Consider the following 19555-nt stretch of genomic DNA (forward strand, 5'->3'; position numbering starts at 1 on the left):
CAGGGATGGGCTAAAAATAGAGCTGTCTTCTGCTCTCTCTTTTTTTTCCGAGGGAAGCATTTCTGTGCCTTTGCTCACTGTGGCTGGGAACAAAGGGAAGCCTGGAAAGTGATGGGAGATGCCTGTCAAACAGGGCGAGCTCCAGTTTTTCTAGCAAAGCCATTTTCGAGGCATCCGTTCAATCCAACCAGAAAGAAGCAGGTGTGAAATGAAAACTTAACCTCGAAAGAACCCTACCTTCCCTGGAGCAGACTGAAGAGAAGCATCCAATTTTTAACCCTCCCGAGATTTCCGTGGCGGGATTCAGATCCCCTGGGAAATCCCCTTTAGACCATGCCTTGGTCAAACAACGAGTCTTTTTAGTTATTAATTTGCAGTCTGGCCCCCAAACGTGCCGCGTGCATCTCTGCTCGGATACATTCTATGTGGCTTCTGGAACGTTCCTTCTAGCAAAGCCCGACACTCGCTTCAAATCTCAATTAGAAACAAGTCAGACAGATGGTTATATTACACTTGATTAAATCCGTGGTATCATCAACAATAGCTGTACAAACATAATAATGATTGTTACATTGTGTTGTATGTGTGATATTTTGATAATAAGAGCCAGCGTTTATTGAGTCATCGCTATTTGCCAGACACAGGACTAACAGCTGAGCTTGTCTGACCTCAGGAAACCTTCACAGTAACCCCACAGGGACAGAGACACGGGGACATTTAAAAGCTATGCCCATGTCCCAGAGCTGACGGGGGCCGCTCCGGGGGCCCGGCCCTGGCCGGCAGGTTCCCTGGCTGCCCCTTAACCACCCAGCCGTGCTGTCCTTGAGTGGCAGCTGTCACTAGTCACCCTCCTCACCCAGTTTGGCTCCTGAACCGTTTGTGCTCACGGGCCTGGGTTTCCCTCCCTCCGGTTACACCTGCCACTCTCTGGACCAGAGAGTGTGCGGTGAGGGCTGCGCCTTAACAACCCTGCCACCCTGGCACCCACTCACTGCCTGGCATGGGGAGTGAGCCTCAGGAATGTTTGAGTGAGTGAAGTAAGAGACGCAGAAAGGATTAAAGCCTTCCAGGAGATTTTGCTGGCCTCCCATGCTGGAAATGCTGCAGTCTGAGAATGTCGCTTATCAAGTCCGTGTGGGGAGAGACTGGGAATCTGCCCGGGGGAGTAAGGCCTGTCTGTCTCTCAGTGTTTACCGTCTAAGACAATGACCATCAGGGTATTTAATAGAAGAGATGGAAAGAAAGAGAAACTGAGTACAAGCAGACTTTGTCAATGATCAATTGATGAAAATCAAAATGAGATAAATTCAAGTCATTGCACCAGGGTCCCCGATCTCCTTTGGTGCTGCCTTGGATGGCCACCGTCACGCCAGGTCAGCAGATCTCGGTGGTGACTTGCAGGACTGGACAGGGTCTGTGTTTTTGTCTGTGGGACACGTGGCAGTGTCTCCAGCCACTATGGACACCGCGGACGGCAGTCCCTGACGTCCATGGTCCTACTAGAACCTCCTCTTCTACGGGGGGCCTGTCTTGTGGGCTCCCCCCACCCCCTAGGGGGCTGACTTGGTGGTGCTGTGGTTTTCTCTACATTCTGTTTCTACCTCTTCCGTTCTCCCCTCTTCAGCTTCACTCGTCCGGGAAGAGGCTCCTGGCTCGGTAAGGGTGGCCCAGACACGGGACCGGAGCAGTCTAGCCTTTCTCTGGAAAACCTGGTCTTCGGGGCCGGATACTGCAAGCCGACTTCCTCGGAGGTAACGTCCGCACGGGAGAGGGTGGGGGCACCGTGACCAGCAAACTTTGCTTTGCAGGGTGTGTGGGTTCCATGAGATTCCAACGTTATTCACTGTCCCGCCTAGAGGTTCTTCGCTTTTGTGTCCCTCCCTGTCATCGACCTGTCCATCCCTTCTTTTATCTCTGCGGCATCCATCAGACCCATTCCAAAGGCCAGGCCTTGGGGCCAGCACTGGGAAAAGGGTCTTCATACAGCACCTCTTCCACGTGGCCCCTTGAAGGATACGGTTCTCTGGGGGGTCACGGGCCTGTCGTGTGTGGCTTCCCCATGACCATGTGGTCACCTTGAAAGCTGGTTGGCCCTCCGCTGGCTTCAAAACCTGGCTCTGTGTCTCGTTTTCTCATTTCCCTGAGCTTCAGTTTCCCCACCTGTAGAGGGGGTTGCTAATGCTCAGTAACTTCACGGGGTTGGAGCAATGGGCGTGGGACTAATGACTGATGCCATTGTGTGAGTCCTGCTCCCGTGGAAGGCTGGGTGGTGGAGGAGCTGAGCCACATGGACGTTCTGTTCTGTCCCCGCAGACAGAGAGCGGTGGAGGGACAGGATAGGGATCTCCGGTGACGTGGGTGTGCCAAGGGGACTGCTCAAAGCCCCGCGGCCTGGTTCGGGGTGGAGGGTGAAGGGTCCCTGCATCTCAGCTGAGGTGGTGGAGCACGACCCGGCCACATCTGCACCTCTAGACTGTTGCCACGGGGCAGACAGAGAGAAGGTTCTGGTCTCAGATCACCACTGCACTAAACCCTGTGTGATGTGGGGGACTCCTTCACCCTTGTCGAAACTCAGGCTCCTCAACTCTAAAATGGGATAACACCTATATCTCAGAGAGGATTTCAGGAGTTAATATGTGTAAAAACTGTACAGAAATAGACTCCTACCAGGCATGTGATACAATGGAGTTTTTATTAAATAATTTTTTTTCTTGGCTATTTTTGGGGATATGTGTCAAAGAAGACACCCGTGTCTTTTCCTGGCATCAGATAAAATAGCCTATTTGTGGGTGCTCAGCTGTGAACTTGCTCTCGGAGCTCCGCTCAATGGTGTATCTTCAGGACGCGGTTCTCTTCCATGCATCCCCCATCTGGACCCCATCCAATGCTGTGGGCTCCGTGCAGTGCTCACCCCTCCTTCCCACGGGGCAAGGGCAGCCAGGCAAAGAGTACACCCCCTCCCCATGCTCCACCCCTGCTGGCCCTGAGGGCTCTGCCTGCAAATCTCCAAGAAGCCTCAAGCATCAACGAATCCCCCTGGAATGCACTGGAATCGGACTGCAGCCTCAGCTCAGGGGTTGGAGAGCAGGTGTTCCCTGCAGAACAAGGCTCTCTGTGCAGAGGCATTTGCAGAAACTCGAGTCTCAGAGCAAAATGAGCTGACTGGCCGGCCAAATCACAAAGCACGTGGAGGTGAGGGGCGCGGTGACATGCCGTGTCGCTTTGTCATTAGCCCTGCTCTCCCTGGAGCCCCTTTCCCAGACTTCGGGTTTAGAGTTGGAGTTGGGGCTTGTGTCTCTCCTCATCAGGGCCAGCAGCTTGGCCCCGGGGGAATTATTTCTCCTCTCTGACTCGCGGCTTGTCTGTTGAAAGGGACACTGATGCCTGCCTGGCGGGGTGGCTGAGATTAAATGAATAAGCACATAAAGCCTGGAGCTTGGAGCCGGGCGTCAAAGTGCTCTGTAAAACCCTCTGCTAGTATGATATTTCATTTTGTTGATCCACATACTTAAATCAAATAATAATTCAGTCAAATGTTACTCCAAGGGCCCCAGTGTGGTCGTGAGGGCAGGAAGCCAAAGGAAAGGACTCCGATGCGGTTCTGCTCTTGGCTTCAACACCAACCTGCTGTGACCCTGAGTCAGAAGCTTGCCCTCTCTGGGCGTCAGTTTCTCATCCTGTGGGAAGAGGACTAGATGAGGTCGTCCTGGGGGCCTCTCTGCTGCTGGTACTGCGGCAGCCCTGACCCTGCCTGGACAGCGGGGGGCGCTCCACACCTGCTTGCTGAGTTAGCCCAGATTCTCCAGAGAACCAGAATGGGTGGCAGGCGTGTGTACACAGACACACACATACATCTCAGGGAGAGGTTTACTTATTTTAAGGGATCATCTCCCGTGATGGTTGAGGCCGGACCCTCCCAGATCACAGGTTAGGTCAGCAGGCTGGAGACGCGATACTGATCACTTCAAATCTCCATTTTGCACACCTGTGCTGCTCCCGGGTGCTCTGCTGAGCCGTGACGCCCAGGGACTCTGTTGTTCCCCATGTTCCTTCTGCAGGCAGAGAAACTGACACAGAGGGGGTCCAGCTAGGTCTCTGCAGTCACGCAGCTGGGCAGCGATCAGGCTGGGGTGTGACCTTCGTCAGCCTGTGATGCTACCTCCCCACCCATGTCATTCACCACGAGGTTGATGGTTAACCACAGCAGGGACACTGGCTCTTCTGTGCTGCCAGGCGGTGCCGACGACTCACCCGTGTGTGCCTGGCATGGGGCGCGCCCTCAGGAGATCTTTGTTGAATGAAGGAGTGTCGGAACCAGGAGCCCGAGCACCTCTGAAGGCAGGAGAAGGAAAGCCCTTGCAGGCCGACTGTGGTGATTAACTTCCCCAGTGGATCCATTTGGGGCCCCAGTGCTTTGCTGGCCTGCGGAGATGTCCGCAGCTCTGCCAGGGGAGGCCAGGGCAGGTGACTCTGTTGGGGAGGAACACGCCGGCCACCACAGTGAAGCCCCTCTGTCCTCGGCTTGGCCTGGAAGAGGGCTTCCCAGACGCAGGAGCGTGAGCCGTGGAGACAATGCAGGTTGCTGTGCTGGGGCCGTCTCCCTTGTAAGTCGGGCTGTGTGGGACCGAGGACAGAATCTGCCTCCAAAGGACTCACACTCGCTTCACGCACTTCCACGGGGCATTTGGCTTCCACGCTGAGCTTTGGACCGTGACAGCCCCCTCTTGCTGACGGGAGGCATGGCTCTGGCAGGGCGAGGTGAGGCGGGGAACCTGAGGCACCGCACTAACTTCTGGGTAGAAATCTCCAGTCTCCCAGGAGTGCCCTTCTTTTTACTCCCTGCACCATTTTTATCGGGTGCTTTGCATTTTGCCCTTGCTCTAAACATACCTGTGCTCATCGTCGTCAGCACCTTCATGCCTTTGACGAGGGTCTCGAGTTGCATAGGAGACACGGATCCTCATTAGTGCTGTTGACGCATCGTGCTGTATAATTCCCTCTGGACAGTGATGTCTCCATAGGTGTTTTATGAAGCAGGCTCTTGCGAAGCACCTAAGATGCCCCAGGCTCTGTGCCTGGCCTTGGAGACACAGAATTGACCAAAATGGCAGTCTCGGGCCCCTCCTGGGGGGCGTCTGCATTTCTGCAGTGCTGCCATCGCTGACAGGATGTAGGTGCTCCGGGAGTGCTGGGTGCGCTGGTGGGGTAGGTAGGATGATACATTGCTAGGGTCTCCCTTCTGCGTGAGCAGTGACCGCAGCCGGCTTAGCCACCAGACGCAGGCGGCCCAGAGCCTAGGGGTCATGATACCTTTAGAGGCCAGCAGACGGTTTTAATTGTATTTCAAGTCAGAGCAAAAATTGGTTCTGATCCAGTGTGGATTATATTCATCTTTACATCAATGCAGCCATACAAATACAAGTTTAAATCTTTTGGGGGGATTTTTTACATTATATTTCATTTTTTATGCTATTACAGTTGTCCCAATTTTTTTCCCCTTTGTCCCCCTTGACTTAGCACCCCTCACTTCCTCAGGCAACCCCCACACCATTGTCTATGCCCCTAAAAGTGATAATCTGGTTCTGGGATCAGTGATTATGTCTTTTCATTTTCGCGTCCTGATTACAGACATGAGGAAGCACAGCTCGGCGGACTGGGTGTGTGTTTGCTGAGGCCCCCCCCCCCCCACCCCACGTTGTGCACTGTGGGGTGTTTAGCAGCATCCTCGGCCCCTACCCTGTAGAAGCCACTAGCTCCTCCCACTCAGCCGTGACAGTCACTGTGCTGGGCAAGAGGCTAGGAAGCGGGCCTTAGCCATGAGTCTGTGCTACCTGTGGCTTGTTCAGGGAGCTGTAACAAGGAAGAGGAGAGTGCAGGGAAGTCCCGGCTCTCCTTCAAACAGGAAGCACAGCCGAGAAGGTCTGTGCAGAAATATAGCGACGGGCAGAGTTGGAAAAGCCGATTTCTTTTTGAACACAAACGTTAAGATTGCTATGAAAATGAAACACACTTTTGAGTATTAGATCCCAGGAAAACTTCTTGGTTGAATACAGTGACAGGGACCCTGGGTAAAAATCAGATTAATGTCTCAAGTCTTCTCCATATCGACCCAGAAAGTTTCAAGTCAGCCTCTGTCTAGTTTATACAGAGACCCAGACGCAAAAAAAAAAAAAAAAAAAAAAAAAAATTCAAAGAAATGAAACAGATTTAAGAGCACATAGAAGAGACCAGAAACGAAGGTCAGCCGCATGCTGAGTTTGGCTATATTGACCAAACCGCGAGCTTCGAGTTCAAGTCTGTTGGGGAGTGATCCCAACGTTTGCTCCTCCTCTGCCAAAGAGCAAGCAGTGGGCTTTGACTGCGTGTCCCCAGGGCCGTGCTCTCCTCCGCCCCCTCCACCTCCCAGAAGGCAGGCCCAGGGGCCACAGGTTCCATGGACCCAGGAGTCCCAACCAGCAGCAGAATTTGTCCCCCGTGAAGAAGCCCTCCCCACACCCAGCCCAGCAGGATTTCCGATGGCCATAGACCTGTGGCTGCTCTGTGTCCCCGTCAGTCCCCCTCCCGTTCCTGCCCTGGTACGCCAGGTAGGACAGTTCACTTTCAGCCATAGGCTGCTGGGCCAAGAGGAGCCACACCCAGACGGAACGCTAACCCACAGAAATCCCCGGTTTCTCAGAAATCTCACAGTTGGAACAGGACACTGTGAGCGCAGGAGAGAGCTCCCTTCACGTGAGGCTGTTCCGGGTATGGGACGAAGAGAGAAGCCATTGGGGATCAGAGTGACGGTGGGGGCAGACACTGGCCGGACCCTCCCCAGTCCCGTGTCCTCTGAACACGCACATTTGAAGACACCTCTCCAAGCCTCCCAGCCTCCCGTGCAGTTAGTTCAGGGCCATGTGTCGGGCTCCAGCCAGTGGGATACAGAAGGCTCGTTCCTTAAAAACAGGTTGTGTGAGGCTCCAGGCTGTCCATCCATTCCTTTGCGTGGTGCCTCAGAGAACGTTAAAGCTGAGAGGGTCGCAGATGGCAGGATCCCTGGGCCCCTGCTCCTGGGAATCGCCCCCCAAACTACTGACCCACAGTGTGTCCTTTGCACAGACGGAGACCCCGCTTCCGCGGTGTGTGCCCTGAGTGTGCAGGTTATTTGTCGCTGCAGCACGGTCTGGCTACCCTGACCGCGACTCTGGCTCTCGGCAGAAAGGCACCTGCAATTCTCAAAAACTAGAACTCTGGCGTGCAAAACCTGCGTGGAGACTTGGTGTGGTCTCGAGATCTAGGGTGTGTGGTGGGGTTTGGTGGACAGTGGACCAGACCACGGGAGGCCTCCAGTGCCAGGCCCTGATGTCCTTGGCGGTGACTCTCTCAGACTCGGTTTCTAGCGGGCCCCAGGCAGAGGGCACCCAACACTGGGCCACAGCGCAGGAAATGCAGGGAGGAAGCATGCAGGCTGTGAGCCCAGCGACCCCCCTTTGAATGACTTCCCTGTAGCCCCGACAAGGAAGACACCCAGCAACTGACCGACTGGCTTTGCATGGCAGTGTGGGTGATGTCCTGGCAAGCATGGTGAACACATGCGCCCCCCCGGGGACTCCACCAAGCACATGTGCTTTGTTGGCACGAGAGACAGAGCATCCTCACAAAGTTGCTGTGCCCTGCTTGGAGCCCGGTCTGCAGACCTGCAGACAGGGCACGCCTGTCACCTGAAGCCCCTTCTGCCTCTCTGTCCTCTGTCTCAAATCTTCACTGGCCCGGGGTTAGTAGAGCTGTGGGTGAGCAATGGAGAGAATCCTGGCAGCCGGGGGGTCATCGAGGGGCCCCCAGGGTGATGCAGGCAACACCTGCAGGCCCAGCTGCCCTCTCCTCTTCCTTCTCTCTCCCCAAGTCTCACCCTGCACTAAAAGGCACGTGTATGCTTTAGGAAGAAAGGGAAATTCAGAGAGACAACCGAAAGGCTGGTGTAGCTGCTCCCATCCCCACCCCCAGCAAGAAGCTGGCTCAGGTGAGTCCGGAGCTGAGCTCAGCCTGTCAAAGGTGCCTTGTCAAACACAGCTCTGCCCACCGCTGACACAAGCCTGTCAAACCTCCCAGCTTCCCGGCTCCCGATGTGTTTGTCAACATAGATGTAGATATCACCAGTCCAAAAAATCTGCACTTTTCAGTAGCTCCGATGGTGGTGACGTGATGGCCATGACAGGCAGAGGGAGTCTTTCCCTGGGGCTGCCCTGTAGCTGGGGACGGCGCAGTCGGTATTGGCCAGGAGTGCACAGCGGGACCTCCTGGGGAGCCTTGGATAACCTTACGCATGTCTGTGCCCCATTTCGAGGTTCTGATTTAGCCCAGCTGATGTGAGGGCTAGGAGGAGGGGGCGGAGGAGGAGAAAAGAGGGGGACATCTGTAAGAGTGTCAACAATAAAAAAGAAGAAAAAGAAGAAAGAAAGGAGTGTTACAAAAGTCTCCCCGCCGGCGATTCCCTCTACCCCTTCCCCAGGGCAGGTCTCCTGGAGCGGACCAACAGGTCCAGACTGGGGAGCTGGCACACACGGGCCTGCACCACCTCCTCCACCCTAGCCCTTGAGCTCAGCGCCTTCCTGAGCTGGAGACCATGCGCACAGGAAACAGCGTGTGGAGGCACGGCTCGGGGGCTCCACCAACCTGGGGATGCACTTTGTGTCTGTGCAGAAGACAGCAGGAGCTCTCCCCTCGGTGCCTCTGCATGTCCCACCGGGCTCGCTGATTCAGGATTTCTTCCTCCAAAGCCTTCCCACTGTCCACCCCCCTGACTCCAGGGTGGCTTAGGAGTCCCTGCCCTGGGCCCCCACGTCTTCCTGCTCACTCTTATCACTGAACCTTTGTATTTCATCGTCCTTGCTTGTTTTCTAGCCGCGCCCTCACTAGACTCTGAGCTCCTAGATGGGCAGTCACTAGCCTACCGTGTAGTTTCAGACCAGCAGGTGCCCCAGAAATGGGCCCCAGGTGGGTGGCCATTGCCACGTGGCTCCTGATGCTCTCTGTGCTGTGTCCTGTTTAATGTGTCCATGATAACCCCCTGAGCTGAGCATCACCTGCATCTTGGACACAAGGAAACTGAGGGTCGGGGAGCTGGACTGACTTGGCTCAGGTCCCGCTGTGGAAAGCAGAGAGGACCCAGGGTGGCAGTTTCCAACACCTGTGGGCCTAATTTAGGATCAGCACCTGGCAGGAAAGAGCCCCGAGTTAGCAGCACCAGCCTTCCACAGCACCTCGCCCTGTCCATCCCTCACCCCACCTCACCTGCACCCTGTATAGAAAGTTTCTTCCTCCCAAATGCAGCAGGGGTGTTCCCTGACTTGTCTGTACTCATAACTGTTCCATCTGAGCCAATGCAAACCGCAGCCCGAGCATCATGACTCACTGAGCTGTCCAGGACTTGGCACGGGTTACTGTGTTTCCTGCCCTGGACTTGGAGTAAAGAAATCCAGACTTAAATCAGACTCTGCCTTTTGACCTGGAGTGTGAAGTCAGTGAAGTAACAGTAACACCTGCTGTTGTGACAGGCAGGCCACCAGGCCACCTCTGTGGTGGAAGCTGCCAGGGGCAGGATCCAGGCTCAGCGATTCTAGAAACTACAGTAGGGCTGGCTGCTGGGATCCTCCCCCCAAAACATCGTCCTGTCCTCCCCATCTGCATCCTTTCCCCCCTGAAAAACAAACAGGTCCAAAGGAGCATTCCAACCCCACTCTCCCTGTCTCCGGTGTTATGCATAATAGAATATATTTGATAGTTTCTATTGTCTTGAAAAATCACTTTACAAATATTGAAATACTAAAAGATCCATCAAAGCACAGTGGTGTAATATTACCTCCTGTTCCCATGGAAACCAGATCACTAGTGCTCAGCGAGGTGATTATGAATGGCATTTGCCGTGAGCGCGTGTTGGGCCGGCTCGGGGTGCACACGTGGTATTTATCATCACCTGCAGTGTGTGCGGTGCTCCGCGGCCAGTGTTTATCGTGGGGATTTTAGAAATGGTTTTATTTTCTGGTTTGGTTCCATTTAATTTTTCAAAGGGCATATTGCCAGTGTCGGCAAGAACTTTCTTGGCTGTGTTGCTCAGTCCGTTCTGTGCGTGTGTGCGTGTGTGCGTTTTAGGACTCAGGGCATGGAACAGGTGGGACAGGATCTCTGGAGTGTCGGTCGGTGGCTGTAGCACATGTCGGACGTGGAAATCCAGGGCCCAGGAAACAGACCAGAGGAGGGGGATTTACTGAGCACCTACTGTGTGCTGTATCCCGCGCTCACTTGTGGCAAGCATGATCTCTTCCGAGTCTTCTAACGTCCACGGGTGTTTCTAAGTGTGAGACCCGTCCTGCACATGAGGAAACTGAGAATCCAAGAGGCCAGGCATCTTTCCTAATTATAATTATTTGAACCAGAATTCTCAGCCGGCGCTAGATCATTCGGAAGAGATAGTTCTCTTCTGTGTGCTATGTTTGCACTCACTTAAACCGTGGTTCCAAGCAGGACACTTGTTCCCCACAGGCTGTTCTCATGGTTCGTGTATTTAGTGTGATCGGCACAGGATCAATGCCGAGGTAACTTCTTCCTTCCCCTGCTTCCTTCCTTCACTAAAGTTAATGGTCTCATTAACTTTAGTGCAGTTACAATTGGAAGTAACAGAAGTAGGATGATGGCCAGTTTTGCCCGTGTGCTGACCTAGTCACATCCACCAACCCCGCCTCCTCTCTGTGGTGCCCGTGTGACCTGTCAGTGGGTCCCAGCCCCAGGAGCGTGGCTTCCTCTCTGAGTCCATCCACCCCCACCCCCCACAGCCCCCAGTTCCCTCCCATGTCTTTCTGCCTCTTGCTTTCACCCTTCTCTAGCTTAAATCCGCACTCAGCAATTTGCCAGGGAGAGGACCTGCCTCCGTATTTGAATCTCAGTAAGCTAGAATCCTTTCCCCCAGAGATGCTCCTGCTTGGTTAGCAAGCCAGCTAGTAAAGAATCGAAGTCCAGGAAAACAAAGCCACTTACAGCAAAGTGAAAACAGCACAGCAGCTGGAACCATCCTCTCCTCCTGCCCCCCTCGTGCCTGCCTCCGCTCCGTCCTGAGTGTGACCTCCTGATTGTGCGGGAGAATGAGGTCGCAGTCTCCTGGTGCTGCAGTGGTATCAGTACAGATCATAGAATTCACTGTAATGCTGAGTATAATAGTAACCACTATTTTATTCAGTGTAGCTATGACTTATAGAATTACTGTACGGTGCTCTCAATATCAAACAGGCATTGGTTTATTGTATAGCTTTATCTTGTCAACCCTCTTATACGGTAGGTGGTATCTCTCTCCCATGCGGAGTGGTACCCGTGGAGCCATGGTCCCTGCCCGCAGTCTCAGAGTCTGCAATTTGCAAAGCAGCGTTTCTGTCCGGGGGGGCCTGACAGCGGGTCTGTGCCCACTTCTCTCTGCCCACCGTCTCTCAGACATCCTACGTGGTGACGACTGGGTAGTGTCTGCAAAACACGTTCACCTGATCGAACTGGAGAACAGCGATGCTTTGCTTTCAGTCACGGCCTTCCTTCAAACTAGGCTGTAAAAATAAAGACCTTCGTCGGAAAAGTGTTTGGGGTTTATGACGACCCAACAACAAACTTGTTCAGTTTTGAGTTATGGGATGTTCGTAATTAAATATGTAGAATCCAATTTGCCAACTGCTCACAACTGGCCGAGCGCTGCGCGCAGTCTGGGGAATTCCTTTTGACGGGGAGCAGACGAAGCAGAACACTAGAAAATGCAAGTGCTGCCCCCGCAGACGTCCGAGCAGACAGACAGGCTCAGCCTTTCCACGCGTGGAGGGCTCAGAACGTCCTCACTGACGACCGTCACCTCGGTTAAAGGGTCTGCTGTCTGGGGAGTCCCTGGACAGAGCAGACTCGTGAGCTGGCCTCTTCATAGCGTCTGAAGGCTCTGTCACAGCACCGACAAGCTGGGGGCAGGCCCCTGTGCTAGGACGACTGCAGGGAAGTGGGGTGCTGGCCCCCCGACTTCCCCTTCTTCTACCTCAGTCTCTGCAGCTCAGAGAAAAGGAGCAGCAATTGTGTAGTGTGAGTGTTGGCATGACAGCCGCGTCCTCACTCCACCGGCCGGGCCCTCTGCCCTGGCCCCTCTGTGCGTTTTAGAACTCCCTCCCCTCCCCTCCCCCACCTGCAAACGGGCTGGCACGCCCCTCATCTGGGTTCCCATGGTACAGTCTTCCAGTCTTTGCCAGGTGTCATTCTTCGCCAGACACTCTGCTAAATATAATACCTTCCTCGAGTTACCTGTTTAGCTACCCCGTCACGTTGCTCGCAGGTATTGCTGTTATTCTTCCTACTTCTTCAGTGATCACCAATACACAGCGGGCTGTACGTCATGGAGAAGGTGCTTCCGTGCCCAACGGAGTATCACCAGCTGATAAGCAGTCGACAGGTGCAGACCAGCAATAAAATCAAGTCAGATGCCCTCACCTCAGTTAGGAATATAAGTGCTATCACCTTGGTAGCCCTCCGTTTCACACTTGATCTTGAGCCCTGAGGCAAATACAGCTACAAGCAATGCACAGCTATACTTGACCCTGATGTGACCACAACATAATCCAAATTTTACTTAAAATGTGTTCAGATTATTTTTGGTTTATTAATTTTGATAAACATTGTTTTGTAGCAAACTCGATTCTTGACACTCTGGGAGGTTCACCACTCTGTTCTCTGTCCATAAAATCAGGTGAATCTGACACACACGTTACAAGAGCTGATTTGAAAGTTCAAAGTAAACACTGATTTATTGTGCAAAGGCTGTTCTTTTGATTGTGCAATTACTACGATCTTGCTGATAAAAACCAGACTTGCTTGCAGCTGGTTTCACAGAGAACGAAACATTCTAATATGACAGTATCGATGCCGTGGGCTCCCACTCGCCCTGATAATCTCTCGGAACAGACTGGTCTGCTTTCTGCAGGGAGAGCCAGGGTTCAGGGGGCACCCACTAAAGGGAGGCAGGGATCGGCAGAGTCAGGAGCGTGGACCCTGGAGTCAGGCGCATCTCATTCCAGTCACAGCTCTGCCCTGGACGGACCACCTGACTTTGACATCGACAGTCCCCGTCGCTCCCTCCTCACTCGTGGCCGCGATCCTGGGTGCTCTGGGGCCGCCAGACGGGGACTGCTGCGAGCTGCGTGTACGTGCGCCATGGGACTGTGAAATCTGTTTTCAGGGCCTGCTGGCCGCTCTGGTCCGCCTTTCAGGTTCCCTACAGAATAGGCCACGTGCGGAAAGCCTGCTGGAGGTCCTAAGGGGAGAGACAAGGGCCACATTCACGGGACAGACTTCAGAACCCACAACAGGAGAGGAATTACAGATGCCGACTCTAGGCCTCCCTCGGTGTCCGTTAAAACAATGTAATACCGTTCCTAATTAAAATCACAAAGCATAAAATTATTTTACATCTCAGCACACCATAGTGAACCTCTCCTGCTTCCAGAGCAGACAGTTACAATGGTCACAGTGTCCCGGGGCGGTGTCACTCCCAGAGATGACAGCTCACTTCTTCTGCTGATATACCTGAGTCTATGATCTCGGAACTGGACTCTCGGGGCTGGGAGGGGTCATTACTTGACCCTTCACACTCCACATGATTAATCGGTTTATCTGATGGCCGGGCTGCCCACCCCCCTGCCATTTCCATTATCCCTCCGCTCACTGGCCCTCATCCGGGAAGACTGGGATGCTGCTGAATTCGGAACAGGACCCTGTGGGGTAACAGAGCAAGGCCGTGCCGCTTGGGAATTCTGGACTTGTCTCAGTGACCACGGCACCAAGAGTCACTGACTTCACCTCTCAGGGCCCGATCTACTTCTGTACATTCCCATCACGGAGTTCAACTTCCCTGAAGGTTTGGAGACCCAAGGTGAGGACCCGTGAGACACTGGAGCCAGAGGACACACGCTTCCCAGCTCCGGGACAGGGTCACCGACACCTGTTTGGTCCATTTCTTACGTGCCTTGGGTGCCTGGGAACTGATGCTGGGTCAGCGCGACATGTTGGACACCCAGGACAGGACTCCAGCCTGTCTGTCTAGCATCCTCGCTGCCTTTCCCCGCTGGACTCATTCACCTTAGATGCACACCCAGTGATTGCATTTCCCTGCACTTGATTCTTTTGTCCACTGAGTCTTTGATTGTGAAGCCTCCTGCGCTCAGCCCGCCCTCTCTCCATCCCTTCTTTAAAGATCCCACTGCAGTGCCCCCTGTTGCGGGAAGCCTTCCCTGCCTGCCCCATCACACATTCCTAGCATCCAAAGGTTCTTCCAATGTGATACCACATTTCCCCGCAATTACGCGTCTGTGTCCCTGGTTCCTCCAACTTAAGAATACTTTCCTCCAGGGGGTGGGCACAGGGTGTGTTAATCTATGGAGCTGTGTTTGGCACACAGGAAGCACCAAATACAGAGCAAGTGGGGTCACGATGATAAATGGAACTGAACTGACCCCACGCCAAGGCAACCCAATGGGACTCGCGATCACACTTGTAATACGAACATAGAATTCTCTGAAGTCAGACAGATTGATGGGGACAATGTGTGCGTTCACCCTAAATGCATCTTGGGCATGACGGTAACACAGAGGATGGTTGTGGACTATTCAGGGGTACCACTATATCAACTTTCCTAATTAGTAATGAGTTATTGCTATTAAAGGGTTAAATAGGGCAGAATCCCTTGGTGATGTAGGAGTTGACCAAGTTACTACAGGAAAAGCCAGCACGGAAGCACATCCCACGGAGGATCCACATGGGATTCCCACGGATGGTATCACAGGACTGATGGACTGTGTGGTGCTTAGGGGAAGTTTCTTCCTCACTCCTGCCCCATGAGGGCAGGCCAGTCCCTGGCCAAGGTGCTGGAGCTGGTGGGTCGCAAAGGCTGGACATGACCCCCTGACCCTGGGTTATTCCTGCAATTCCAAGTCCACTGAATTTTTAGGGACCTCTGTTCCTTTGCCCCGCAAAGTGGAGGTCAGTCAAACTGACCTCGCAGTGATTTTTCTGCATCACGCTGAATCCAAAAAGTCCCTTTTCATAATCACTGCTTCAAACAGGTGTGCACACAGAGAGGAAAGAAAGCCGTGTTTAGGGATCAGGAATGGAAACAATGAGCAACTGGGATCGTTGGGGGCTGACTCTCGGCCCCACGCTGCATGCGTCTTCTGGGCTGTCACAGAGCTGTGGGGCACTCGAAGGATGATGGACACCAGTGTCTCCGAGGGAGACCTGCTCCCAGGAAGGGAGCACCGGGACAGCCCAGTTCTTGTCCAGCACTACGCCTCTGCCTCAGAAAGGGGCAGGGAGGAGCCGGGGCACTGTGCTAACGGTGTCCCTCCATGGAGAAAGCACAGCGAGGGTGCAAATGTGGGGCCTCTCCCACACCTGTTTCTCTCAGAACCTCCATCCCTGGCCCTGGCCCCACTCCGCAGGACCTCAGCAGTAAGCTCCCGACATTAGCCCTGCAGAGGGCCGAAGGCAGCTCCCCACCTTCACTGCGCCCCTTCCTCTTCTGCATCGCTTCAGCCGACCACACGGGTGGGTGGTGGACTCTGCCCCTGGTCTCCAGGTGGGGAGGCGGGGGTGGGAAATAAGCTCACAGAGGGAGGGAAGCCGTGTGGCTTTCTCTGTGGTCACTGGTAGTTCCCTGTAGAGCCCTGTGATGCTGGGGTGATGTTGGGTGCAAGGGCAGCAGGACCATCCACGGAGGCCCAGCAGGTGCCCGGGTGGGAGTGTGACCTGGGCCTGGGACCGCACCCCACCCCCCACCCCTGCCCACCCATGGGCCCAGGCCTGACCACGTTCTCGTCCTCAGGGAAACTAGGCGAAGTATCAGTAAGAGCTCAGTAAGGGTGGCTGTGAGTCGAAGTGTGAACACAGGTGAACTCTTAAAACTTCCTGAGGCTCAGTTCACAGAGCGAACTTGGCATTGTGACGAGAGCGTGTGGCCTCTATGCCGGAACTGGTCTGAATTTCGGGTCCACCGCGTGCACGCCACGAGACCGGCCAATGGGTTTGCCGCTCGGGAGTGCAGTTTCCCAGTCCGTAAACAGTTGTGCTCACTTCCCAGGGCTGGCATTAGAATAAATGATTATTACCTGGAAAGTACTGAAGACCTGACATTTAATAGGATCAGGTAATAAATGTTAGCTGTTTATTATGCTGTTGTGGTTATTATTACTATTATATTCTTATTGATAAAAGTGGGATAATAATGCAAAACTCACTGAATCACGAAGAGGAGGAGCCCAGGGACCGAAGAATAGTGGGCCCACAGCAGGTGTACCCTGACCAGTAGCTGCTATTAACAGAATTCTAGGTTTTGAGGTCTGATAGACTTGCAATTTTCAGATCAACATTCAGAATATTAAAACCAATTCAATTTATGCATTCCTCCTCAACTGTCACACAAGACAATAGATGGATATTTCTATACAAAAAAATGTGTCTCTCTTTCATGGCTGTGTTTGAATTAAATGAAAAGTTACCAGTGTTTACTACTTGCCAAAGAAAAATCAGATTGTGTATGTATTTCGTCAAACGTGTGAATAAATGTAGTTACATAGGTCATCGGTATCTACAGCATGATGATTGCGGTGATCTAGCAAATCCCCGTCTAATCCCCAAACCGTGAGAAAGCCCCACAATTTTGAAGTAGAGGCAAGTGAGGGGAGTTGGACCTTGAGTCCAGGTCCATATTCATCAAGTCCAGGTGGATGGACGTTGTTGAGACCTGTAGAGGATGCCACAACTCCTTCACCCATTCGTTCGTGCATGCCTGCATTAATTGAATCCCTGTATGCCGGATGTTCCAGGTTCAAAGGCAAATTCAGCAGGTTGGAGTAGAGCGCTGGAGCCCAGGGCAGGAGTAGATCAGAGATGCAGATTCAAGAGGCATTTACACGAAGGTCCGAGTGCAGAGCAAGCTCGGCCACCTCTATCGTCAGGGAAGCAAAAAGCAACCCTCCCTGCGAACATGCAGTACGCACTTGGTATAAACCAGGCACTCAAGTAAGCACTTCGCCTTATTATCCCCACTTCCCACATTAAGACACCGACACGTGAGACGCTGAGGGGCTGGCCGAGTCACACCGACAGTGAGTGGCCCATCCAAGAGACTCTAGGGTCAGTGTCTTCCCCAGCCAGGCCCCATGGGAGCTCCCCAAAGACTCCCATGAAGTTCAAGTCCATTTGCAGGTTTCCAAGTGGGTCGTTGTGGATGCTTCAGTGGCACGATCCATCACCGTGTGAACCAAAGTCAGTTTCCCTGCCCACGGACATCGTACTGGGGCATCGCGCACCCTCAACTTGCCCAATAGTCTTGCTGACTCCTCCACAGCAGCCCTACCGCCCGTGCCCCCTTACAGGTGATGCCCCTGTTGCAGGGCGGCCCCGGCCAGGTGCCCTCATTCCACTGGGAGCTCACCGGCAGCCTCGTGCTGCGCTCGCCCTATTGTGTTATTTAGAGGTCCTGTTCGGGGCTGTTGGAAAGGGGGTTTTGCTGATGTTCTCTCGTTGTGCTGGGGTGAGTGTGTGAGGCTTTTCATCCTCATCATGCCATCCTAGCGGGGGTGCCCCGGCCCTTCCTCACGGCCCCGGGCTGTACACCCCAGAGGGCCCGCCCATGGGATTTTCTGCAGCATGGCAGTCTCCTTCAAAGGGCAGTGCTGGTGAGCAACTTATGCAGAACGAGGTCTGTTTTGCTTCGTTCTCTGTATCATGATCTTCAGCCATGTGATTTCTCCCAGGGTTTCTTGGTGGATTAGCATTTTGACTTTGTCTGGTCTCAGTAACCATACTCAATAAGCCGTATGAAGATTCCCCAACATACTCTTTATGTCTCTCTTGAAAATTCCATATTGAGCACGCAGACCTCGCCGGACATGTGTCTGCCACCTTGCATAGTTCCCAGAGGCCCGTGCGGCACACCGAGGAAAGATTGCCTCCATTTAGCACTCGAACTCGGGAATCCTGTCCACTGCGGGCAGAGCAGAGTGACCTTGGATAAGTCATTCGATTCTTCGGGCCGCCGCCTTTCGATCTGGGAAATGGGAATGGGAGTTCCTCCCACTGATGATTTGGTCCGCTAAGAACGGACTTCACGGCATAAGCGATCAAAGTGAGGACCAGAGCAATGAGTGTCCAGTGCATTTGCCGACTTGTGCGTCTGTGTGTGTTCTCTCAGGGCACATCTGTGTATGTCGAGTGTGTAGGCACACTTACACGCACATGGGCACATGGACATATTCTAGAAGGCGGACAGAAGAGTATGGGTTGCAGGGAGTGGGCCATCTGTACTGCATTTCTTTGAGAAGATGGGGGCTTCCACGTGTTTCTATTTCATGTTGGAACTCAGAATCAGAGCATCGGCCGTGGACACTGCTTGTGGACGGTCAGATAGAAGGGCGCGTGGGGGCCTCCCCAGGTGCTCCATAAACAGCAGAGTCCTTGCTCCGTAGTCCGGGAGGCCACCTCACACCCTGCTCCACTCGCTTTTCCCCAGCTGGGCTGACTTCCAATCTCCCACCCCGGGGACGATGAGACACGGGGATGTGTGCCTGTGGGCACAGGTGTCCAGCTGTGGGATTTGTGCTTATGAGACGGAAAAGGCTTTTGATTCCAGCCCTTGTGGAACGTGTCTCTTAAGTCCAAACCAGAAGGGAGCTCGGAATGAAAAGCCATCATTCACGCGAGGCCCTACATGTTCACCCTCAGAGCCCCTCCTGGAAAGCTCTCCTGGCATTGATGATGTCACCTCGTAGCTTCTTCCTGACTTCCAACAATGCGTTTTCTCTGAGAAGCCCACCTTGGTCAGTCCTCATGCCCTCTTCTCATGGGGACAAGGGAAAGAGGCCTGTAGGGGGTGCCATTCCGCTGTCACAACCCTGTGAGGTCAGTGCTGTCATCAGCCTCTGCTGTTATTCTTACTATGACCACTATTATGGCTGTCATTACTGTCACATGAACATGCTAAGACAGGTATGGCAGATGCGGTGTTTTCCCCGTACACGGGAAGAGACCCCAAACTTTTCCCACTTTTCTCAGGACCAGGCCATGTGTGGTGACTCTCAGCTCTGGTTTCTGTCGCCCCACAGGGGAGCTTCTACGTGCCCTCGGAGAACTGCATGCAGCGTGCGCACAGGTGGCACCGGGGACTGTGCCTCCTGCTCCTCCACGCCCACCGCGGGCTCCGCGCCTACTTCCTGAGCATCATGAGGGACGTCCCTGAGCTGCCGCACACGGAGCTGGGTAAGGCCCGGGTCCAGGGGACGCTCATCCCGCGGCCCCGTGCCTGTTTTGACTGGGCGTGAGCAAAGCTGGCATGCTCCTGTAAACCTGACTTAGAAGCCTGGTTTCAGGTCAGTATCGCTGGACCCCATGTCTTTCCAGCAGGAGAGACCCTCAGATATGTAGGTGCAGGAAGAAAAGATACAAGCAACTCAAGGAGCGAGCATTCATTCAATCATTCATTCACCCATCCATCCACCAAGCATTCATTGAACAC

The 19555-nt window shown here is 53.7% G+C and overlaps 1 protein-coding gene across 1 annotated transcript in view; it reads left to right on the forward strand.

Moving 5' to 3' along the window:
• FAM135B (family with sequence similarity 135 member B) overlaps nt 1-19555 on the forward strand; it is a 97325-nt gene that overhangs the window by 51912 nt on the left and 25858 nt on the right. Inside the window, exons 7-8 of the mRNA XM_053930452.1 lie at nt 1625-1751; nt 19146-19299. Coding sequence (XP_053786427.1) covers nt 1625-1751; nt 19146-19299 — 281 coding nt within the window. The remainder of the gene's footprint in view (nt 1-1624; nt 1752-19145; nt 19300-19555) is intronic.

This window comes from Desmodus rotundus, chromosome 8 (genome assembly GCF_022682495.2).
Source record: "Desmodus rotundus isolate HL8 chromosome 8, HLdesRot8A.1, whole genome shotgun sequence".
Lineage (NCBI taxonomy): Eukaryota > Metazoa > Chordata > Mammalia > Chiroptera > Phyllostomidae > Desmodus > Desmodus rotundus.